The 24,849-nt window shown below is 45.3% G+C and overlaps 1 protein-coding gene across 2 annotated transcripts; it reads right to left on the bottom strand.

Moving 5' to 3' along the window:
* Positions 1-322: 322 nt before the first annotated feature.
* mxd4 (MAX dimerization protein 4) lies at positions 323-24,558 on the bottom strand. Of its 2 annotated transcripts, XM_075463022.1 has the most exons (6): positions 24,302-24,558; positions 23,609-23,708; positions 19,158-19,187; positions 6,783-6,897; positions 5,026-5,188; positions 323-3,838 (listed from the first exon to the last, which is right to left on the bottom strand). In XM_075463022.1, exons 1-6 carry the CDS (start codon positions 24,363-24,365, stop codon positions 3,654-3,656), a joined length of 657 nt encoding a protein of 218 aa, XP_075319137.1. In that variant the 5' UTR covers positions 24,366-24,558; the 3' UTR covers positions 323-3,653. The 2 variants fall into 2 exon arrangements, with proteins under 2 accessions (XP_075319137.1, XP_075319138.1); XM_075463023.1 differs by lacking the exons at positions 19,158-19,187; positions 23,609-23,708; positions 24,302-24,558 and adding an exon at positions 8,942-9,548.
* Between the last annotated feature and the right edge of the window lie 291 nt (positions 24,559-24,849).

The following is a 24,849-nucleotide window of genomic DNA, read 5'->3' as shown; positions in this document are numbered from 1 at the left end:
TCGTGTGCGTTTGTGTGTGTGCGCCATGTGCATTTTTCAATGACTGCATTGAAAAATCATAATCTCATATCCGGCCCCCCTTGGTCTGTCTTTGTTTCGCTCATCTCACCGGGAGGTTCTGTGCAAGAGAATCATCGTATGGCCTTTTCACGCGGTTTACTCGGTTGTTCGTTTCGACCAACAAACTTAAAAAGGACATTTTTGCTACAAACAGTCATTTACAAATCCTTTTGACATGAATGTAAACTCTTGATGACAAACAAAAAAGAACAAAAAGAAAAAGGTTTGTTTTCTCTTTTTTTCCTTCTCACCTCTGGTTACCTTTTTGTTTTGTTTTGTTTTGTCCTCCTATAGCATGTGGAGAGAGTGCACATCGGAGGTCAAATCCTCGAAAGTGTTGGTCACCAAAAAAATGCACCACAGAGTCAAGAAAAAAAAACAAAAAGAAGCAAAAACTACCTGCTTGTCTTAAAGGAAGAAAGAAAAAAAAACAACAACACCTGCCCGTCCACTCTCCCTCAGAAAGCACAAGATGGTCATATTGCTGTGTGTCAAGAGGTCCCCGGATCAATGGGTAACACTTATCTTTTTTTTTTCTCTTTTTTTGTGGGGACCGACCACTGGGAGCTCGGAGGATAACACCTTAAGCTGCCATTGATTGGATTATTCTTTTATCACTCCTCCCCCAGTGGCTCCCACCGAACAAACACATAGTCAACATACAATAATAGTAGAATGACGAAAAAAAAGAAAGAAGAAAAAAAAAAAAAACGCTTCAAGCCCAGACATTTAGAGCCCCGTTGGTGACCGTTTTAGGGGCGACTGGAAGCTGCCATGGGAGTTTACCAGTGTGTGTTTTTGTTTGTTTGTTTTTCTCCATGACAGAGGCGGCACTGGCAGATGGGCGGGTGTCGAGAGGGTGGGGGAGTGCCTGGACAGGGTGTGGTGACCAGAGCGGCTTCAGCAGAAACCGAGGGGCTTTTTTTTTTTTCCTTCTCATTTTTCTTTTTTTTTTCCTTCTCTCTCTCTCTCTCTCCTGTGCTCATAACGAGGTCTGGTCTTCACGCGCCCCCTTTTTTCTCGTAAGAAGGGTTCTGCAAGGTTGGAATCGCTGCCAGAGGAGACGAAGGGGTCGAAGAAGAAGAGAGAGGGAGAATGGATTTAGGAGGAGGGTTGGAGGGGGAGTGTGACCTGAGTAGGGACTGAAGGTGAGGAGGGGGGAGGAGGAGGGGGGAGGTCAAAGGCTCACCAAGGCACAGAATGACAGCAGGAGAGTCACCCAAGGGAGAGGGGCCAGTGTATCAGCTCCCCTGCCCCCACTCTCCCTTCAACAAGCCTGGCCTCCTGTCTGTCTGTCTGTCTCATATATTCATATTCATATATATATATATATATATATATATAGATATAGATAGATATACTCACTCTTTTTTTGTCTTTTCTTTATAAGAGAACATTTAGGAAAATATAATACAAAATTTAATACAAGAAATATAGACTACACTAGCTAATTCCACTTTCAGTGATGAGTAGCTTCTTTTGTATGCAGTATTTTTGTAGTTTTATATTTTTTTGGTCAGACCTGCCGCGGCGGACCGGCCCCTTTTTGTTTTTAAAGTGCCAAGCTCTAGAAACTGCAAGAGACTGGGGCTACTGATTATTAAAACATCAGAGAGCAACACAAGTGCCTCCGTCCGTCAATAGTGACTATTGTGCATAAGTTACAGGAAATTCCATCTACGTTGGTCTTTAGCAGGGCCCAAAGCTGGAGGAGATACAAGTAAAAGATAGCAGAGAAAATAAGATTATTATTCCTGTTAGAGAGATGAAAAGCGAGCTGAATGCGATTAGTTTGCTACTTTGATCGCCTCTACAGAGAACAAATCGTCACAGCTTGCCCTCATTCTTCTATTCGATTTTCAGCTTTGACTTGTTAATCTGAACAAAACGTCCTTAAGAAAAAAAATAATGAAATCCGCTTCACACACACGAGCACAACAAGAAAAGCAACAGAGCTGCGAAGAAATGTAAATCTTTGGCAGACGACGCTGCGCAGACGGAGCCGGACCCGTTAGTGAATACGGTGAAAAGATCTGCAGGTCTGCGTCCGGAAAGCGACGGCGAGCCATCTACATGCTAAAAAAGGACAAATAAAAAGAAAAAGTCTCCCATTAACCACCTCGTGGTCCACTAGTATCAATTCAGCTCTCAGAGGAAGCCTCTCGTACTTATTGCTACATCAATTAGCTACTGAGAAGAAAGATGCAAGTTTTATAGTTATGAAACAACTCCTTTTCTTTTTCTTTCTTTCTTTTTTTTTTTTGTATGACATAGTAGTCCGTCCGCACCAAAGGGTGGTATTGTGTAGTGGTCAGTAGTGTGGAGTAGTGGTTAGGCAACCCAACCAGAGGGAGACATAAGGGTTGGACAGTAACTGTACATCTATTTACATTCGTTCTGCTCTGCAACAGCTCCGATGCTTTTCAAGTTGTCCTTAGCGTCACACGAAGATGAAGTGACGACACGGGAGGGTCGCCGAGTCCTATCACTGTGCGTTTCACGTGCTTGTAGGAGCACGGCTGTGCATTCATGTCAAGCTAAAGAAGAGTCCGAAACCAAATGGGTGGTCCAACCACAGCTACAGCAAGGAGCTTCTTAGCTGCATTTACCAATGAAAATGTTTGTTTGAGGTGAAGAGAAGGGCTAGAAACGCATGTTAAAACCCAACTTGCTAATTTTGCACTTTGATACGGATAAAGAAAATTTAAAAAATGACTTGTTGCAATAAAGCGTGCGTCTAATTGAGCGTTAGAAGTGTTGGTGGCAGATTTCTAACTTTCAACAGACTGCCCAACACGTTCCAGTTATTCTTCTCAACAAGTGCAAATTAAAGATTTTTTTCATTTTTTAAATCTCCCAAAAAAGGCCTCAAAGCACCATTTGTCAATGGTCAAATGTTTCAAGACACCCACAGGTCATCTGCAACAGCAGAATAAGAAAGACACCGTGGGATGAAAGCGACTGTTGAGGTCCTAATGTTGCATGTATTGCTGAACGAACAGAGGTGCTTTTTTTTCACTTAACAACCCAAACTTAGTGCAAAGCCCCGTCTGTGTTTTATTGCCATTTGAAAATGACTGAAGCTTGTTTGGAACCTCTCCAACTCCTACTTTGCTTTCCTACACGCACACGCACGCACGGATAAACGCACGCCAATTAACAAGTCAAAGCTGTTGGCTTCACCACAGAATTATCAGATAAAAACCACAAACTCCTCTCTGCGCTCTCTGAGCCTGCAGCATCACTAGTTAGGGGTTGTGAGGGCAGCGGGAGGGCAGGACGTGTCCAGGAGGAGGGGAGGGAGGCGGGGTTCAGGCAGGACACAGTAGGGTGAGGTAGGGTCAGTGTTTGGGGGGGGGGGGGGGGGGGGGGGGTGCTGGAGGTCAGGAAGGGCACAAGTGGCATGTCAGCCCTATGCGCTTCCTGGAGAGTCATGGCCAGGAAAGGAGGAACAGGTACAGGGCGTACAGCCGCTGTGGACTGCTCTGACGTAGGTTGCGGAGGTGTTGGCAATTGCAAATCAAGGAAGGTGTGGTGAGGAGAGGAAAGCAAGTGAGTGAGCTGGTTCAGAGACGGGGGAGGCCGCGCAGTGCCTAACAGTGGTGCGGCTGCAGTCTGTGGGAATGTGTGGCTGTGTAGCTGGTGTCACTGGAGCTGCTCTGGAGGCTGTAGTGGTCCTCCTCTCCGTCGCTGATGCTGTCCACGCTGTCCGCCTCGCCGGGGGTGAACTCCATGCCCTCCATGCCTTCGATGTCCACCATGCCTTCGATGTCCACCTCTGAGGAAAAGAAAGTAGGCAAGGTTATGAATAGAGAGAAAGGGAAGAAAATGTCTATTTCTACTCAACTGCAGCATATGGCATATTTATTAGTGAGCTTGCTGCGCCTGCGGATTAAACCTGGATTTAGGCAGCCTTTAATTCGAAGCAAACACGGAGATCTTTGCGCTCCCCTTCAGGTAATCCCCAGCCATTGATAAACAACTGCGCATGTGTTTACTCCATCCAGGATTAGTAAACAATCTTTCATGATCCAAAGCTAGAGATTTCAGCAAAGCCAGCGACACACAGACTCTCGCTAGTCTGTGCTCTGCTTGTCGCAGACGTCCGCCATCTTGCAATTTTTCAACTGAAGCGATCCCAAGAACTATATCTGTCGAGTTGCTTTTTGTCTTTTTTTTGTTTCTATTCCTACAGGCTTCTTGAATCGTTTCCCGATAGTTTTTTTTACGTAATCTTTCTAGCAGGCAAACGAGCAGCTCTGTGAACATAAGAGGTGCAGGGCACAGTTTGTTCAGCGAGGCAACGACAGAGCGAAAGTGAGGAGCTCCAACCCCGCTGCCTTTCTTATCTCCGCACACCTGTTCAGCCACCCAACGACCGCTCAAGATGAAATGCACTGACGTCTCATGAGATTTGCTGGGGTTTGACCCCAGATTATTGCATTTCTGTTGTTTCTGCAGCTGACACGTGACGAAGTTGCTGATCTGCTGGAACCAGCATCAGAAGCTAAAAGCGAGAGCGAGACTTCTTTATCTGTAATCTGAGGTGTTAACCTTTAACCCAGAGGTAAAGGCTTGCGTACAAGGTCGGCAATACCCCAACAGTCAAACAACTCCAGCTGGGTGTGTGGCCACAGTGCTGCTGTAGCTTCGCAGTAAATTGTGTAGCGATGTTGACCAGACAGAAATACCTGGGTCGCTGTTTGTTCGCGTCACTATCGGAAGAAAGCATCCCAGAATCGTCCACATGCGACAAAGGAACTGTTTACTGCAAATTTCTGACAAATTCTAAGTAATGCAGCATTCTCCCGAGTTTACTTAGGATCAGCTTTTGAGTCTTTGGTAACATGACACACTGCTCATATTTGAAGGGCAAATGTTTGAAGGGCAGATTTGAGACACTTAAGATGGCACTTAAGACTCTTGTTTTCAGAACCTCTGATTAACGCTTGGAAGCTAACATACCTTGCTCTGAATCAGTGGAAATGGTGGAGCCCATGCTGTCGGTGCGGATGCGCTCCACGGATCCCGACACAGAGAGCTGCTCCAGGCGGCGTTTGAGGTAGCGGTGCTCTCTCTGAAGCTGCTCCTTGGTGTTTAGAGCCTTCCTGTCTTGCTCTTCCAGCTTCTGCAGACAAACACAGAAATGCCAAGTTTGAGTGATTGCGTTCAGTGGAGCCGACCGTCTCCCTGTTGATCGATTACCTGCTAACCAGAAATCAACTGAAATTCTTTCTGATCTCATTTATTTATTTATTTTTGCAATGCCCCATTCGTGGATTACGACAAAAGTTATTGTGACGGCGCTCTAAACGCCTGCACAGAAAAGGGAAGCAATAAGACTGCAAAGAAATTCTTCAGCCTTTGTCATTTGGCATATAGAAAAAAAAAACAACAACATGAAAACGTACGATATACGACTCAATGCTGCACTAATAGGATCAACTACAAACTGTATGTTTTGCAGTATTTTATCTCCCAAGTTCAAAGACCATGTAGTGGAAGACTAAGACCAACACTTTTCCAGCAGAGGAGAAGTAAACACGTTTCTACATGATGTGACTTTACACTTTTTATTTCGACTTACTCTCCTTTCCCCCCCCCCAAATTCTCAGTTGGAGCTGCAAACTACAGTGCCGACTATTCATTTCACGCACCAACGCTCCTGATGTTATCAAGTAAGAAAGCTCCTGAAACCAAGTTGTCTTTTTTTTTTTTTTCATCCGCTCACAACAGCCAAACTTTCAAAAGCAAGGAGGTTAACGACGACTGTTTCAACATTCGGCGGGCGAAGGAGCCAAGCGACCGTGCGATGTTTACTGGTCCTGAAACTAAAAATAAACGCAAAACTCTCGTCAGGATTTGATTCAGTGTGAGGTTATATTTCGAGCTCATTTGCATCTGAAAGTTTTCAGTGGTGAATCAAAGGCCCTGCAAAGGCCAGGCCTCCTGTGATACGAGAAGACGCAACACGGGTGACGAGAATCAGCGCGCACCCTCTGAGCAGAGACGACGTGCTTGATAAACAGGAAGTGAAGGGTTAAAATTCAACACATCTGGATTTTCCACCAACCACACTGTTGCAGCTTGTAAACAGCGAGATCAGTACAGCATGACCTAAACTGCAGCAACATGACAGTCAAACGTTTTTCAAGCCTTTCTGTGTCACTCGTGCAGCTGCATACCTACTTTTTAAATGCGTTACTGCATCTGTAGACAGATGTAAACCCGAGGAAAAGAAAAAAAAAAAAAAAGAGAAGAAGCTGGCCCGAAACGAGCCCAACGTCATGCGATTTTCTTATCTGCAGATCAGCCGTCGAATCGTCTGTACAGTCCACCGTGTCGGCTCATTTGTTGTTTTTATCTTTAGTTTTGTTCTCTGGCTGGGTCTCTCAGCCATTCTGACGGAGAGATTGGAAAACAATGCAACAGTTTTTTCTCAATTGATAATTTTGGTGTTTTTTTAGTCAACAAAAAAACAAAAAAAAACAGAAAACACCAGAAAATGTATTCCATCACTCACTGGAACCCACACCAACATTTTTTTCCCTCTTAAAATCTTAAACCCTGTGACACATTTAACAGTTTAGTTTTTTTTTGCTCGATGGATTCTCTGTGTAAAGACTGAGAAACTGTCCTTCTGAACGTGTTCTGAGCACAGCCGTTTCACTATCTTTTTTTTCTTTTCTTTACTTCTTGGCAAAGCCATCTTCTTTTAGTACCTTGATGTGCATCCTGGCCCTTTTCAGCAAGCTCAGCGTGGTGTGTCTCGTGCTGTCTGGACCCAAAGGCACCAGCTTCTTCAACTGCTCCAAATAGAGCCGTAGTTTGGCACGTCTGCAAGCACACAGGAACAAAATGAGTCAGCACCTGTCCACCAGCAAAAAGTGAGAGCGTGGCCACACACACACACGCACCCAAACAGAGAAAGACACACATGCACGGATGCGTCCCTAATAGCAGAGGCAAACTGTGATCCTCGTATACATTTTGATTTTCAGTTTTCTGATCTCATGCTCGCAAACAGGAGCAGGGAGACCGGTAACAGATCTGCTCGATCAGGCCCGATGCTCTGGTAGGTCTGGTTTCACTTGTAACTTTGAGTTGCACCCTGTGATACTTTCAGAAGGTTGAGGCTGTGTGTGTTACAGCGGTTGCACTTGTTAGAATTGTGTGGCAAAGCTCCACGCATTTGCCTTTTTAAGGTGACCATATTGCGATGTCAACACAAATTTAAGGCAAAGAGTGAGAAGCCCTAATGTGGCTTCAGTGGACAGAAACGCCATCGTTTCTGAACAGGACTTGTAATGTGAGACGTTTGCAGCGACGTCCCATGGAAAACTGAGTGACTTCTTCTCATGTCTGTCTGAGAAAACTAGCAATGTGCTTGTTCAAGGAGAGACTGTCCAAGGTTGTCAGATAGGCGTTTTTATCTTAATTTTAAGATATTCCCAAAATGGCTACTAAGCACATACTGCAATTTGTATCTAATTTTTGCTTAAACGTTTCATATGAAGGCAATCAACCGAGAGCATAGCATGCATGTAGCGTGAGGGTTTCGAAAAGAGAGCAGCTATTAGAATACGCTCCTGGAAATGAGGTGGACAAGTGTGCATCGCCGCTATTAAAACGCAAAGCCGATAAAGTGAGCCAGAAGAACCTTAGATAATGCTAACCGATGCGGCTGTATAACATATCACATTCCTTGTCATTGTCATAACCTCTGGGAGATGGGAACTGGGCCTGCATTTCTCTGCAGTGTTTCCCACAAGCTTAGAAGTGTGGGGACGGGGTGACGCCTCTACTATTTACCAATGTTCCCCAAACGCCTCGCATTCAGGCCAACGGCAAAACAGAGAAAAAATTTCAGCCAAACTATGAGAAACAGCAACAAACTCTGCGGTGTGCCTCCTAAAGTCTTGAGTAACACGTTTGCCAGTTTTCCAGAAGATTTCACTCCTGCATGTGTGAGTGCAAAAAGTAAGAGAACTTATTGTTACCGTTTGGTGATAATATTACTTCTTTTTGTCAGTGTAAGCTGTGCTCATTGTACACCCACATGTCACACAATCCGCAGGACAAACAGCAACTGGGCATCAAAGCTTTCTATAAAATTCGGTGCCATTAATCACACATTACCCAGTCCTTTGCGTTTCACCAGTGGCGTTGTGAACTCAAACTCTCTCTCAGTGACAATGTACAAAAGCCATTATTGACAGAAATGGTAGCCGTGATAAGCCGCTCATCTGCTCTAGTGACTGTGCCGACTGAAATCCCAGACACAGATTGTGACCTCAGAAAAACCGTGCATCCTTGCCAGAACCCTGCAGGCCAACGACCCTGGCTCCTCAAGTAAACAGCGCACTGGATGCACCATTAGGATGTTTATTTTAGTGATAGTGAGGACAAGGCAGAGTTAATCTTTGTGTGCATGTGGAGTGACTTTCTATGGATACTGTATGTTATCTCAAAGGACTGCCCTTGCTCGCAACATTTTTATTTATTTATTTTTTTATAAAATCAGCATGTCCCCTCTCTGTCGCAGGTCCATTCACATTTGTTCATAAAGGCCTTTCAATCCTCCATTAGTCAGGCTGGTCCATGAACCGTTTCTTTGTTCTGAGCTAGCCTTCCCCCTTTTCTCCTGCTCCTTTGGCTAACTCCGGCTGAACGGTAAACAAACTCCAACAATGCGAGATCTCCTCTGGCCATCGCTACAACCACAATAAACCTAATCAGAGGGATGACGCTCTGTGGGGCTGGCTGCAGAGCCAAGCACACGGGAGACCACGGCTAGTGCACAAGTCTCACGCATGCACACAGTCTTCTCCCCGTTTTTTTTGTTTATTTTGTTTAGTTTCTTTTTCAGGAAGGGCGTCACCTGCATTTTTCACAGAGTAAGACCCTCTCATCAGCTCTGTCTGTCTCAAGTAGAGGTCGATCGGAGATAGCCTGTGGGCAACGAGAAAGTCTAATCATAATTAACTCTCTAGATATGATTCTGAAGGATTTAACTGCAGCTGCAAAGATACACAGGACTTTCAAATAGGAAAATGTCTTGAAACAACCTCTCTCCGCTCTACAGGTGCATAGTGGTGCTGCATGAAAAGGCCGTGTGAAAGTGCTCTCCCTCTTTGATTTCCTCTTCTCCCAGGGGACAACCCCGACTGAACCCCTTCAACCCTCTGCTCCACCCTGCCAACACCAACACACCCTCATCCCACTGGAAAACAAGTGTCTTCTGAGGACCAGGGCGGGGGCCACCCCCAACCTGCTCCAGTCGAGCCACATGAAGCACTTGGTCTGCAGCCAGGGGAAGCAGGCAGGAAGGAGCGGGGGGTCAGCAGCAGAAGGGGGGAAGGGGTGTTTTTTTGGAAAGGGAGTGGGGTCCGAGCTAACGGATGACTTTCTCTTGGGTTGGAAAAAGGGTTCTTTGAGTGCAGTGTGCTCAGCTGCACTAGGCAGCGTTCCACACACATCATCCAAAGGGTAACTTGAGCCAACCATCTTGCACCCCCACCCCACCCCCATCGCTCTCTTGTAATAAAAAAACAAAAACAAGGCGTTCCCCCCAAATATTCTGCCTGACTGCCCACCTAACCCCCCCGTTTAGAAAACTCAGTGTTTTCACTGACTTATTCCTCTGAAGCCCCACCACAAAAAGTGCTTTACCTGGAATGCAGAGGACAGAAATGGGCTCTAGTGCACCTTCCCTATTCCTTTTACCACATATAATACAAATAAATCTCCTACCGTTTTGTGTTTAAGCCTTCAGAAATACTATGATAAATTAAATGGCGACAGCCTGGCCCTCAAAACCACTAACGAGTTGGAGACAAAAAAAAAAAAGGGGTCCTATTGTCCTCATTTACAGATTCACAATTTTATTATATTATTATACAAATGTATTTGTATGTATATCTGGGTACTTATTTTATTCGGACTGTACATCGCTGCAGCACCTCGTCATCTTCTGCCTTGAACACTCAGTTGTAGCCGAGGTCCCCTTACCTCGCCATCCCAGTTTGTTCCAAAACGGCACAGTGCGAGGCAGCTGCTCAGTCTTTGAGGTGTGGAATAACTACTTTTACATGCCATCGTTGGGCCATGTAAATTTGCAGACTCTTTACTCGTACTCAAAGCCACATAAACAGAAGTAGAGCCGTAAACCAGGAAAGCTAATTGTGACCTCTTTAATCTTTACAGATAGAAAAATGGTTTGATCTCGTACAGGAACTTACTGAACCATAGGGGTTAATCTGCAAATCAGGTATGTAACGGGATTAATTTAATATTTGTCCAAGTTAGATGTGAAGACTGATACTACTCTTAATGTCTGTGCAGTTAATATGAAGCACAAGCCACAGCAGATGGTGGGCTAAGCTCAGCACGAGGACTGAAAACTCGGGAAAACAAGCAGCTAACCTCTAAACTGGTCGCTACCTCACAGTGACAACAGCACTCCAGGAAGTGACTGCGTCAAGCAAATAAAGTCTGGCAGAGAGCCCCCTTTGAAACGGCAACGTCTTTGTCTGAGAGAAACTACGTGTTCCTGATGCTTATCAATAAGAAACCTAGCTGAACCCAGCGGCGCTTCTCTGACAGCTCCCTCGCAGCAGCATGTGCCGTCCTGCTGCGGGACACACTTGTAGTCTCTTCTCGAGTGCAGACAGCCGATTTGGAGCGGGGGGGGGGTTAGGACCCTCCCACACTCGCGTTTGTTATTCCTAAGCGGAGTCCTGGTCACGCAATGTTTATCAGATCGCCTGAAACAGCCGTACAAAGAGTGGCACCAGATGAACGTGAGTGTTGTGTCCCTGATGGTGAGCAGAGAGCTTGCGATCGACGAGCCCGCACGCCTCGGAATCCAGGTTGAAACGAGGAAGTCTTTGATACTCCAAAGTTAGGCTGGCTCCGAGTTCAAAGACGGTGTAAGAGTCAGGGTTTCATTGTGCGACGGAAACAAAACACAGTGTTGTTTCTGCTGTTTGCAGCTGTGTTACTACTCTGTAATACAATGTAAGAGCAGCATTTGGACACTGAGAAATTGTGGCTCATGCAGTGAAATATACCACCTGACTGCTTTCACGTGCTGAGTACCACGGGATGATTTGTGTGTGACCTGTGGCCTTCCCTCCCCCTCCTCTTCTCTCTTCATCGGGGGCTCGGTGCAAAAACAAAGACTGTTGAGAGAAAAAAAGGAACTTTTGCTCAGAAAGCTACAAGCTCCTGAAACTGAAACAAGCTTTGTAAAACTGCTGACTTGTACACCCACTTTGCTGAGTACAGATCAGACTTTTTTTCTCTCAGACCTGATCACACTCTGGGCCTTTGAAGTAGAACTACCGTGAAATTTATTGTGTTTCTGCAGCCACCTGCGTATTTCTGACAGATGCACACTCGGGAACACTCTTGACAACAACGAGCTGTTCGGAGTCTCCTCGCACACACACACACACACACACACACACACACACACACACACACACACACACACACACACACACACACACACACACACACACACACACACACACATTATGGAGGCCACAGTGTGTCCCAGGACGGCTTTATCTGCTCACAGACAGCTGTAGGCAACCTAGTGCAAACAACAGGTCTTCACCCCTCACTCACTGCACTGTTTAATGAACCTAATGCGGTGTATTCTTCTTCCCACGTCCACAGCACTGAGTGGCACATCTGGTACAGAGCCAAATCTGCTCAAGGAAGGTCGGAGGTCGTCAGGAGCACTTCTCACCGCCAGAGCTGCATTGGTGATTGTTTTCCCTGCTTTGTTTAAAGAAGAGAAAATGGGAGATCGTGCGCCTCTGGTGCTGTTGCGACTTAAGCCCACAAGCATGCAGGATGCACTGCCTGACCTGCTTAGCTATAAAAAGGCACAGTGATGCAATAATCAAATCTCTATGGTCTCTAAAATAAAGATGATCCACACTGTGTTCTTGTTCGCTCAGGGGAAAGTTCAAGGCCACTACAACTCATCTCTTCTTTGTCGTTTTGGTCAACTGCGCTGCATCTTTGGACACGCTAGCTTTCAGTTTCACCTGCAAATATCAGTTTGGGAATCCTTTTAAATACCTCTCTGCTCAAAATAATTCCTTCACTCCTTTTGATCCGCCCCAATATAACTGCAAAATGTAAAAAGTTGAAATGCTAAAGTGGGACTCGAAGAAACTGTCTGCATCTGCCCCGTGTTTACCGCGTGTCTCTACCAGTGGAAGAGGTGAAAGTGGGGGCTGCGTTGCGTGAGTGTGGATAACCATAGTGAGGTCTTGGAATTTGAGGCTGTCAGTGGAGTGGCTGTACATCTGGCTGGCAGGTTCCTGGGGAAAATAAGGCAGATGGGAGGGAGGTTTGAGGTGGTGAGGGACCCTGCCCAGGGGCCTGCTGAGAAACAACGCACACACACAACCTTTCAGCAGCCCTTCATTAGTCTCCCTGTCACCCTCCAGGCCCGCATTGAACATGTTTACATTTACATTACCACAGAGCTGATGTGCCGTCTAAGGGAAACAAAATGGTAGAAAAATAAGACGTTACTGAGCCAGCTCATGTGAAACTGGCTGAGTGGTTTGCCACGCTGCCTACGCCAGTGAGACGAAAGATATATATCGAGAAACAAGAGGCTTTTATCCCGCTGATATGAAATGTCAGTCGTTTCAGACGAGTTGTGTTTGTTTTCTGTCATCGCAGACGGCACACCCACACCCGCTGTGTGCAGTGACAACTGAAAAGGCGAGGCAGACGGATACAAGTCCACCCGTAAACACATTCTCCTGACTGCAGGAACACGGAGACCTCTTGCTCTCACGTGACTCCGCTCTCACACGCAGGCGGCAGCTCAGCACAGCCTCACCGCTCACTGAATAAGCCCGACGACAGCTCTATGCATTCTTTATCAGCGATTAAAGAAAAAGGAATTCATTTGCTGTTCACCCGCCGTAGTAGCTTTAACGCATCACAAAATGGAATTTCCACTGGGCGTGCTTGGGAATGCCGAGTAATTGGATTCATTTGATTGTTTTCGTGTACTGAAACGATCCCCTGTGTGAGCACGGATCATTACAAAATCCCTTCCTCAGCACAGTCAGCTTACAGTGGTGTTAACAGCAAAACAGGTGTCAAACAGAATTTTAAGGTGAGCAAACAGAGAGGAGATTAGAAATAATGGCTTCCCTGTGCATCTCTGCACCTTTACAACACTCTGTCAAACGACAGGCTTGGACATTAGTTGCCTTCTGCCACGTCCACCGAAAAGAAACAAACGCAGACTAACAGAGACAAGTTCAGCAGGCTCTTGGAGAGCTCAGGTTTTATAATGATCCTTTGTCAATCATTAACACACAGGAATCTAGTGGCATGAGAGAAGATTTCAGGCTCCGTGTTGACTGTAAAAGTTGGGCTATTAACTCTAAAAGGACAGCTTTAGAATAGTAGCCTCCATCAAATTGAGGGTCAGGGCCCATAAAGTTCTCCGCAAGGCCAATCTGAGGAGTCATAAGATGGCAAACAGTAAAGAAAGATGTCTGGACTGCACTAATGCTTTAACTGTTCTATGGACTGCAGAGCATTTACATTTTCAAGAGGCATTTAAAACAGAAAGGAGGAAATGAGCAGGATTTTGCATTCCAAGAGTTTTATGCCATCTGATGACATAAACTGCACATTTCCTTCCCCCCCAAACTTCAGGGGCATGTTTCGAACTGGAGCCTCGAGGCTCCCACGCTGCTGTTGTAAAAAAACAATTCAACTACAACTGAAGACGTGGAGCAAGAATGTTCAGTGATAAAACGGCTGCAGCTGCATTTCCAGTCTAACAACGCGTAATGAAACAATTTGTAACCTGTGCCTTCCAAGGAAAAACCAGATGAGTAAAGAGTGAGTGTGTGGCTGCAGAGCATTCTAGTAAAACTTGGCCAGCTAGTACTGTGACCCCGAATCTCTCCCTTAACCGCCGCTGTTACTTAACTCTGCATTCCAGCATATGTGTGCATGTTCCGCTGACCTGAATTTCAGGCTCCCGGGTTGACACACACAGACTGTCGAAAGCCACGTCCTACGAGGCCTTTTCGTTCCTCTGTACTCAAGAATGTCTTTGACTCCTCCTCCTCGGGTTCACAAGGCCCAAGGCAAAAACTATGAATGGTTCTGGCAGCAAATTTTTCTCGCTGCTCTCCTGCATTTAAAGTCCATCTTTCATAACTTTCCCCTTCGACAGTTTCCCTGAAGCCGTCCACACACCTTGTTTTAAGTGCGACTCTAGTTATACAGCCTCTAAACACACAGAGGTTACTGAGAGGGATAAGATAAAAGAAATGTAAAAATCACAGCTGCTCTCATCAAACAAACTCTCATCACAACATGGACCATAACAACACAGGAAGTGCGTATCCTACATTGATGAATCTTTGCGCCAGTGTTTGAGGTTTACTGACGGATAACCCGAGAGAGAAATGGAGACAAGCTCGTCTAAATGCAGGTCTGCAGCGGCCAAATTCACAAACTCAATGTCTCTGTGGGAGTGTGCGAATGCACAAAAAAAAAAAAAAAAAAAAAAAAACATGTGCATGTGACCTCTGCTCATGATCTCCTGCTGTGGGGCCTGCTTGCTGCTTATACATCAGGCTACATCCTGCAGGTAATATCGTAGACTCATACGCAAGCCCACTTCATATCACATGCTTTCCTGTAAGCATTTTAAGTGAGTAGAATATCAAATACTCCTTGTCCACTCTAAACAGAAGGTCAATGCCTGATTGTGAACGTGAACATGATTTATTGTATTAGCGGCGTAAGCAAGCCATATGACTCCAGGTCGCCAGGCAACAAAGAAATCAAACTGATGTCGTGACAATTGAGGAAGAAAAGTACACTTGGAATCATGTGAGCATGTAAACATCACACTTAAAACAAAACCTGGAAGGCATAAAGAAATTTTCCAGACTTTGTTTACCCAACAGCCTGTGAGAGGCGAATGTGACATCAAACTCTTTAGAAAAAAAAAAAAAAAGCAGAAAACAGAGCCCCGGATGTGGCCCTAATTTGAGCTGGATTCACAAAAGCTGTGCAGTTCTCAGTCCACACTGAAAAAGCAGGGCCGATTTAAACCTAAACTCATCGCCGCACTCTAAAATGGAACCACAACTCTGAAGTGCGAAAAGGGCACGCAGGAGTTCTGTCCTGCAGTGGAGAGTGATAAAGGTCCTCTTTCTTTCGCCCTTTTACTGCCTCAGGGTGCTGCTGACTCAGTCACTTTTAGTGGGCAAAAAGGAGAGCCAGCAGGAGGAGAGCCAGGGGAAAAAAAACAAGATAACAGAAAAAACAGATGTGATCTCTGGAAGAAGAGGGAAAAGGTAAGGAGGTAAGGAAACCGTGTCGTGGACGAGTCTCCCTCCCATCGAAACATGGGCAGAACTCAAATAGCTTGCTGGGGAGCTGCCCTGCCTGTAGACACACAGGCGAGCTTCTCTCGGGGGAGAACAGCCCCTCATAAGACAAATAAGTCATTCATCACTGCTGGGAGTGGAGGACACTAGGAGAGTAAATTTAATTAGCAAGATTAGACTGTGACAAATGGTCTGCTCGCTCCTGCGTCCATGTAGTGTGTTTAAATTAAAAGGTGAGCTCAATAGGTGTAGCTGCACATTATCTGCGGAGGAACGTGTCCCGGCGGAGAAGGTTTTTGTCTTAATCAATCCACAAAATTTGAGATCTCTCTGATCCCAGAGGTAAAACTCGGAGCACCTGATAGAATCGGGTGGTGGAGATAAAAATAGAACTGCAAATCCCTCTTTCAATTGAGAGAGGCTGCGCAGACATACCATCGGCTCTGCCTTACGCGACTGGATTCAGATTTCCTGTAAACAGGTGGCATGTGGGAAGTCAGCGAGCGTGAAGTTTTGCAATTTCTCTGCCGTGCACGAAAAGGAAACTTGCGGCAAAGATGAGTCGTCATCGGCGCGATTGTGAGCGGTTCAAGTCAGAAATAGGAAGGAAGCAATGCCAGAGGAGACCAACCACACAGGAGCAATTGGTTTCACAAACACATCAAGATGATGCTCTGCTAACTTTGCCCCGTGTCAACGCAATGGTGAGAAAGAGAGAGAAGAAAAAAAAATAAGAGGGAAAAAAAAAACAGCCGAATCATCAAGCATGTGGTCTTAACTCAGACTGCAGCAGATAAGAAGGCTGTGTTGGTACAGATGACCCTGTGGGTCTGCACCCACCCAGCAGACGACTCACTCTGATAACAGGGTACAAATATACGCAGGGTGCCTCCTGAATGTCTGCGAAAGGCAGCAGTAAGAGACGCCTAGCCTGAGTAAGATCACAGGGGGGGGACATCCAGTGATCCCTACGTTCACATGAAATGGAAAAAAAAAAAATAAATGAAAAAAATTCATTTTTGAAAACACCTCGTAAGAAAAATCTACAATGAACCATTCTAACATTTTTTAAGGTTTGACTTGTTTTACAAGGTGAAAATTGTCCCTGCTCTCAGTAGCTGTTAGCTCGCCTCCCCCCGTGAGAATTTCTCCCTGCTTCTCCAAACAGAGTGTTCTGATCTGACCGCTGCCTACTGCAGGTAAGTTACAACTCACACAATCCCACAACCCCACTTCAAGGTACCCGAACGATCTCACTCAGGAAAAGTGCAGCATCTTGAAACACTGCGATTATCCACGCAGTTAAGTGATTTTATGCTTGCTTTAGTCGTGAATGATGGGAGACTGTGAACTTAGATGCTTTGAAGGTGTCGTGTTACCATTTCGCCCATGAAATTTTGAAAAAAAAATGTTGCTATGGCAAGGCAAGTTTATCTGCAGAGCACTGAAATGTATTAACTGCACCCACACAGTATGTCAAACGCTGACCGACCAATTCGAAATCAATTGGAGGTGCGGCCAGGTATGTCATTTGAATGGGTAAGAAGAAAAGTAGAAGCAGCCGGCATAAAAGAAAAAAAAGGAAAAAAAATAAATCAATCAATTTCCAGTTTTGCTTGTGCTCAGCCCATTCGCTGCCTTCCAGCATCTAAACCAGACACTCATCAGTCGCCTTGTCTGCCTCGTGGCTGTGTGCTGCAAGGGGACAACCCAGAAAACAAAGCACATGACCAATCAAAGACGGTGAGTCAGGGCTCAAACAGCAGCACCTCCCTGGAGTGGCGTCTGTGGGCGTGAGGGAGGTAAAGATTTCGATGGCGATACTGGGATTGCTGGAGATTAAAACAGGGCAGAGGCTTTGACTAGATGCTCTAAACTGGTTACGCGTTCATCAAACTGGTTGAACAGGACAACCTGAGTTTTGTTTTTAAACAGACAAACTACAGACAAAAAAATCAGATGCTCGGTCGTGACAGCAGTGGAAAAAGCCGACCATCAGTTTCGTTTATGCATCATTACAACTAAAAGTCTGGTGGAACACCTCTTTGCTTTATGTTGAACATCTGAAGGGAACCACAGTGGAAGGAGACCCACTGTTTGCTTCATTTTCCTACGTGTTAAAGAGTTCTAATATCCCTGCGAACGCTGAAGCCCAGTCGCCATTTCTTGACTGTAGCGCAATCAAAATCCATGACACCAGCTGGAGATATTAAAATCTTGAACATATAGTTGAGATCTATTACAGTTTGCGATCAGCTGACGTTACTTTTTCAGTTACACAGCCGTAGCAGTTAAAGTAGAAACACTACACAGACGTGTACTGTAGACGACTGTGAAAACTCACGTCACGGTGTCTACAGCCGGACGTCGATCCACGGGATTTTTGGCCACAGGTTCAGACAGGGATCGTCTCGTTGTGTCACTGCGCCGGCCGTCAGCACAAATAAGTGGGTGTAAATGTTTCCATTCAAACGGTCACGTGTGAAATAAGTATACGGAATAGCTCATTACTCGTTACAGAGGACGCTGACATGTGAGTGTTTGAGCATAATTGAGGCCTTACATCACGGTAAGGGTGAATAACAGGAGAGTTTTACATTCGTTTTGCACTGCATTTAAAAGACGCCTTCCTGTAGAAACGTGTGGTCATAAATTATAACAGAAGGAAGTGAGTAAACTGATTTTGGAAACTCTTTACTGGCACTTATTTGTCAGTATTACTGCACGTCACTTTGTTGGTAACCAGCCACGCCTGTTATTGGTCATGAGGTAACTGTTCTGTCTCAACACCTGCAGTGTAATCCCCGAGGGCCTCGGCCTGTGTCTCTCAGTGAGGTCAGGGAGGAATATGTCCGTACTTGTTTCTCTCTGAGCTAAACAAACTCTATTACTCACTCCCGGACATGTGACTAGCAAACCCAGAGCCCTCAGCGTGAGTGACAGCGTGTCACACGCAAGCAGACTGAACGCACCCACTTCAGCCTCTGCACGCATGCTGATATTAGACATTAGCCGTTTCCTAAATCCTTAGTAAAACTAGAAGAAGCTGCGTTGATACAAAAATGCACTAAAACAATTGGGGGAAAAAAAAAAACATTTTTCTGTTTGTTGTTTTTTTCCATCAAAGAGGAATTTGCATCCTGATGAGGAACCCCTCTGAATGTGTGAAGTCCCGTCCCTGCTGATGGAAGTCAAAACAGGCGCCTGTGCCTGTCATGTGCACACCACGAGCTGTGGGAGCTGGACCCAAAAGAGAAACCATTTGCGAGCTGCGTGCTGGTAGTAGTAGAGCACGATAAGCGAGTGTCCGTGCAGTCTGTGCCATTATGAGTTTGGAGAAGTGACGGACATTCTGCGCAGTGTTGTGGAATTACTTACAGAATTCCTCTTCCACACAGGCAGACAGGTTTCATCCGCGAAATGAAGACAGATCTAATCAACAGGAAGCTGCTTTTTGAAGTCGCCTTATCTGTTTTTCAGACACGAGGAATTAATTGACTAAATCTCTTGCTCTTTTGAAGATGACCTCGGATCCGACCTGCAATGCGGGTTCTTTTAGACTGAGAGGAATATGTCTGACGTTCACCTGCAGCTATGATCCCTTCAGAGGACTAGAATGTTAGCAATTCAAAGACACTCACGGCAAAAACATGAAAGATGGGAGAGGTTGCGAAGCATCGGATATCAACTGACCTGTGTTTCTCCAGCTCGTTGTGTGACGATCTGAAATGAGAGAAGATGAGAGTCAGGCCAGACTGTCTTAATGCTAAAACACTTCACATCATGTGACTCAATCCTAATGATTGAGTTTCTTTATAGCCATGAGAGGTAAATGTTATGATCCAAATGTAAGGCAGATGATAGTTTGGCAGAAAACGTCTGGAAAGAGATCAAATGAAGTGTTGAAGAAATGTGTCAAGAGATCAGAGAAAGGCCTTGATTCTTCTGTCTTTGCCCTCTGCCTTCATGTGGCTGCGGTGCTTCTGAATGCTGAGGCTGTTCTACGGTGAGTTTTCATGTAAGAAATGCATTCATGAGATAGTCTAAAGGCATGGCCGCACATTTTACGAATGCGTAGTACAGTGATAATTAAATGTCTGCGTGTGTGGAGTCTTGCACGTTTCTGAGTAAATGCAACCTAACAAATCGGCAGATTTCCACAAATGTCAAACAAATCGGTCAGAAATATTACACTGCATGCAAATGTACATGAACTGCTCGAATCAGACATCACTTTGAAGCTGGAGACAGAGTCCATGGGATGACATTCAGTGGTGTCTTATTTCAAGGGGCATCTATCAAAGTCTGAGTTTCACAACACATGTTTGTGGACGTGCATCGTGGAACAAAGAGAGGAGAGAGAGAGTTGCTGATACTCAACAGGCTGGAAGATGTAAAAAGGGTACTTAAAGAGTCTGGATTCCACCAATTTACAGTCAGACAGATTCTGCACAAATTGTGAAAATTCAAGACCAACAATCAAGGATCACACCAAGAGCAATGTGTGTAAAATTCTATATGGTCCCACAGGAACCTGATTAACGCCTAAACACCTAAAGGCCTTTCCCATTTTGGCTAATGTCCACGTCCAAGAGTCCACCATCAGGAGAACACTGTTCTCCAAAAAGACGCTGCAGTTTGGTAAAGGTCAAGCAGGCAAATCAGAAGGCTGTTTGAGAAGCATTGAGTTTGACGAAAGGAAAACACATTCCATCTCAACAGGCTTCTCCCATCTGTGAAACATGGTGGTGGCGGTGTCATGGATTGAACCTGGCTCGTTGCACCTGGACCTCGGCAAGTTTGGAACGGTGGAATCTGACTTTGCCCTGCAAATTCTACCGGAAAATGTCAAGACATCTGCCTTTGAACTGAGTCTGTAGAGAATGTGGGTCAGGCAGCAAAACAATGAGCCTTAGAAGAAAAATAAAGGGAATGTTTTCGAATCGCCAATTCAAAACACCGCCGAGTTGAAGTTACAAGCTGGATAGATCAGTTTCTGGGAGTGTTAGGCGGCAGTTATTGCTGCACAAAGGAGTTGCATCAGATACTGAATTTTTGTCTACTTTCAAAATGTGGAAATCCGATTATGTTTTAGGTCAAACGTATGCAGAAATGTGGCAATTTCTACAGGATTCACAAGCTTTCCAGCCCCAAGGTAAATGAAGCTTGGCTTTTGAAATCTTTTTCCATTTCTGTGCGACGTCTATCAGAGAGCAAGAAGTGAAGGGCAAAAATGGGCCAGAGAGAGAGAGAGCAGTATCTGTGACACCTGACAACACCCCGCTGCCCGACTGCCTAACAACCACACAAACAGCATGCACACACTGCTGCTGCTCCACGCTGCCTGAACAGTAGCACGGACATGGAATAAAAACACTCTCAGACGTCTGGAGGCCTAGACACTGCAGAATTCCACAGCGTGTGGGCTATTCCAAGGAGAGCCCCTATTATGACACGCAGCCAGGAGGGCACTGCAGTCCATCTAAAACAGGCCCTCTGTTCATGAGACCGCCATGGATACCACGGCAATAAAAACAAAAACAGCAACAACAAAGGGCCAGACTGACAACAAGCCTTTTCAGACTTTGCAGTTTGAGAGCCCTTGTGCTCGCCAAGCAGTGGTTCCCACAGCTGTGCCGAGGAGGCCCAGGCATCTGCACAACAACGCTGTTTGCTGCAGCGAAAGGGTTACAGTTGACCCCGTGATAATGCGGCATCTGCACAAAATCATCCAAGAAGGAGCACAGGATGTCACAGCGCTGTTGATCTAAAAGGCAGACAAATAGCTTCACCCCAACACGGAGGAAGTTGTGCTATTCAAACATGCACAAATTGGGGAAGCGTCCCAGTCAAAGCACAGGGCCCCCACCAGGAAACCAATCAGAGGAAGGGGATGCTCGCAGACCTGTAGCGACAGCAGATTAGCACACCTTTACATGTTATGTAAAAACACGGCCTGTCATATGCAAATGGACTTTTATGACCAAAGTCCCTGTACAATGGCTTTCAATCCCTTTTTATGAGCTGTAAAACTGCCAGGGTTTATCCTCCAACTCTGTCAACCGTGCAATTCATTTCCTAATTTCATATCTGGTGTGACAGACACGAAGCAGGGAAACTCTAACAAATAAAATTTCCAGCCTTTTTTTTTTTTTTTTTTTTTTTTTTTTCCCTCCAGCCCTTTGATTCGATTTAACAACAGCCTACGAGTAACCAAGGAAACCCCGTCGGGGTTTCTTCTTTCTTCACAGGCCCCGATTCCGGCCCTGTTGCAAAAACATGTTATCTGCCTAAATTAGCACATTTGAGCACCACATCAAAACGCTGCAACGCCAGCCGATGGCTCGTACAAAGCTCGTCTTGTGCCTTACGTCTAACAGTCAGCTTCGGTTACAGCTCAAACATGAAACATCTCTTTAGTGCACCCCAGACCCACCCCCAGCATCCTGTCAATGCTTAAAAAAAGCTACAGGAGAATATAAAGGGAGTTGGGGAATTTGCGCACAAAACAGTAACAAGAACACGGAGGGGAAAGCAGGCCAGAAGCCCAGTGGGCTAAGTACTCATTGCAGGGCAAACGTGTGTGTGTGTGTGTGTGTGTGTTTCAGCCTCCACCACCACCTGGCACAGCCACAAACGCACGCCACAAACACACATATTAAACTAATGCATTTCACTGTCAGTATCGGAATCAAAGGAATGTGGACGGGACTGCTTTCTTGGACCAAAAAAAACACCACTTTCGTTTTCACAAAACTACACTCACACAGAAAGTCTCTCTACCTGCAGTGACGTAACTCTCAGACTTACTACTGCACAATCACTTCCTTAATGGGCCTTCCTGAACCATGACCAGGAAACAGGACACGGATTTTTATCTTTTCTTCCTCGATCAGAGCCGAATGAGCTGAGCAGAAATCAATAGGCAATGGGCAGAAGGGTTACTGCTGCACACCTGAACGAAATAACCCCGCAAGAAATTTGCATCTAACCTTGAATGGAAAAGTGTCCAAATTAGATTTCAGCACAGAGTGTGTCTCCCACTGATTCAAATAGAGCACAAATACACCTAGTCCATCTAGCATCTCATGACTTTTTAAGCAACTGTTTCTGCAACGAGCAAAATACCAACTGGATAAAATGAGGATTTTTGATTTTTTTTCCCCATGTGTGCAAATAGTAAGCATGAATATTTCAGGGGATGGTCGAAAACGAGGAAGTAGCCAAAATCCTCACTTGTTTTTGCCGTACTTTTTACACCAAGACAGAGAAAAACATTGCTCCCTGTGAAAAAGACGACCAAGTAATGAACTTTTCCTTGGCTGCACCTACCTGCCACTCCACAGGCCTTTTGATTCTAAAGAGCACAATTGAATTGTTTGACCTGCTGGTGTTTAAATGATCTTCAACCAGTGTGAAAAGGCAAAGCAAAGCCTAAACCGAAACTGAAACCTGCATTTATGTAACGCAATCCTTGGATTTTCTTACAGCTCTGTCTGGAAGGAGAGCAGCAGGTTCAACCCCGGTAGGAGTGCCCGCTCAGTGCAGGCATGACGAAGAGATGTCGAAAATACTCTGGAAAAGCCTGTGTGTTAATGAAGCAGAAAGCCACAAGCCCTCGTGTACTGCGTGCGTGCGTGCGCGCGCGAGAGAGAGAGCGAGTGGGAGAACGTGCGGGACTACGGTTCCTGACATGAGACCCTTTACAACAGGACTTTCATTTGACACCTCCGACACACCGAGCAAAACACGCTCGACACACGAAAAAGAAAAACAATAACAACATTTTAAAGCTTTGAAACAGGTGAGAGCCTGACAGCCGTGTGAGAACCGTCGATGAAACGAAAGGTTAAATCCATGTCGGGTGTCTCGTTTTTGTTTTTTTTCACTTTTCTCATCATGGGGAGGGTAAAAGGTGAGAGTGAAACGGAGACAGAGCAGAGGCAGCAGAGTTGACAGTGTACGCGTGGCACTGTTTATTGGAGAGACCAAAACACAGAGCCGAGCCGAGCCCAGCCCAGCCCAGACAGCAGGGGAAATGCCATGAAAACGGCTATCCTCCCCTAAATGCGTGCGAGTGCGCGTGTTCCCATGGGCTGCACGCAACGCAAGCGTATAGAAATGGCAAAGAAGTATATATTTACCTATTGTTCTGAGTTTTTCTGGAAATTGGTGAGGCTTTCGTTTTCTTTCCGGACAAGTCGCTGCTGTATGGTAAAACAGACGCATAGCCATGTTCTGCCTCTGTTGACACACAAAGCAAAAACAAAGGTTACTTTACACGCCATGAAGGTATACTGGCAAATAGCCGTGAAGGCTAAGTGTCAATTCGGAGTGATAAAACGTGATCATTTGTATGTAGCACTGCATGCCGTCGGTTGGTTAAATGTTATGGGTTTGCTACTAAACGCCACGCAACCATTTCTGACATTACGATACTGGCCCAGATTTCATATGCCCATCTTGCTTTTCGTACCATAAAAGAAGAAATTAAAACATATATATATATTTTTTAATTTTAAACAAACGTGCATGTACATTCAACACATGAGCCGTGCTGGACACACTGTGAACATAGTTCGCAAACACATGACACACGTTACATATTAAATTACAGCTGTCATTTTTCTTTTTCTTATAGTATAAAAGCTACTGGATCCAGTTGGCACCCATCGCCTGCTCGGTGTCCCATTGAGAATGACGTGACATCATACCTGCACTATGGCAGAGCACGTTAAAACGAAACATTCAAGAAAGCACAGGTTTCCTGTCATCCTTATTCCCCACTCTCAAAATACTCATAAAAGCTGTTGACTTAACAGTGTAGCTTGAAATACCTCTGTCTCTTCTTTCCAAGTACTCTGCAGCCTCCAGCAGAATTAAAAGAGAATTAAGTTCCATCTTCCTGCTGTCTCGTTATAAAAATAGAAATAGTCTATTTACACAAATGTACAATTCATAAAACAATGGAATGAAAATGTAATAAAAACTGCTTTAGAGCGATGTATGCCCAGTGCTACGTTCACTTCTGAATCTTGATGACTCCAAACTACAGTAACAACACCTAACTCAGGGAAGTGAGTGATTGTGCCTCCGTCCAATAATAAAAGCATACATTCTGCCTCTGGGTGTGTCTAAACCAATGAGATGGCGTTAAATTCTTTCACGTGATATCATTGGCTAAACCGTGTAAAAGTCATCAAGGGCATACCCTAGCAACAGCAAGAGCGGCCCACCTTCTCCGTAGCTGATTGGTTTGAGGCTCAGAAAGGAAGCATTTTATTGGCTGGATCGGACTTTGGGCGTGTGCGCAGTTGAATTTGGGTGTTGTTTTGGTTGCCAAATGAGATAACTTCCTAAAGTATGCTTTTGCATTTGGATCGTG

The sequence above is a fragment of the Odontesthes bonariensis genome, chromosome 4 (assembly GCF_027942865.1).
Source record: "Odontesthes bonariensis isolate fOdoBon6 chromosome 4, fOdoBon6.hap1, whole genome shotgun sequence".
Taxonomy (NCBI): Eukaryota; Metazoa; Chordata; class Actinopteri; order Atheriniformes; family Atherinopsidae; genus Odontesthes; species Odontesthes bonariensis.
The sequence above is the reverse complement of the archived record's forward strand: the minus strand, read 5'-3'. Positions and strand labels throughout refer to the sequence as shown.

What these genes read in the sequence shown, in the direction of transcription:
- mxd4 (XM_075463022.1), bottom strand. Translation starts at nt 24,365, where the DNA reads ATGGAACTTAATTCTCTTTTAATTCTGCTGGAGGCTGCAGAGTACTTG. An exon ending in AGAAAAACTCAGAACAATAG is followed by an intron (nt 19,188 to 23,608) that starts GTAAATATATAC and finishes CTCTCATTTCAG; the next exon opens with ATCGTCACACAACGAGCTGG. An exon ending in TTCCACTGATTCAGAGCAAG is followed by an intron (nt 3,839 to 5,025) that starts GTATGTTAGCTT and finishes TCTTTTCCTCAG; the next exon opens with AGGTGGACATCGAAGGCATG.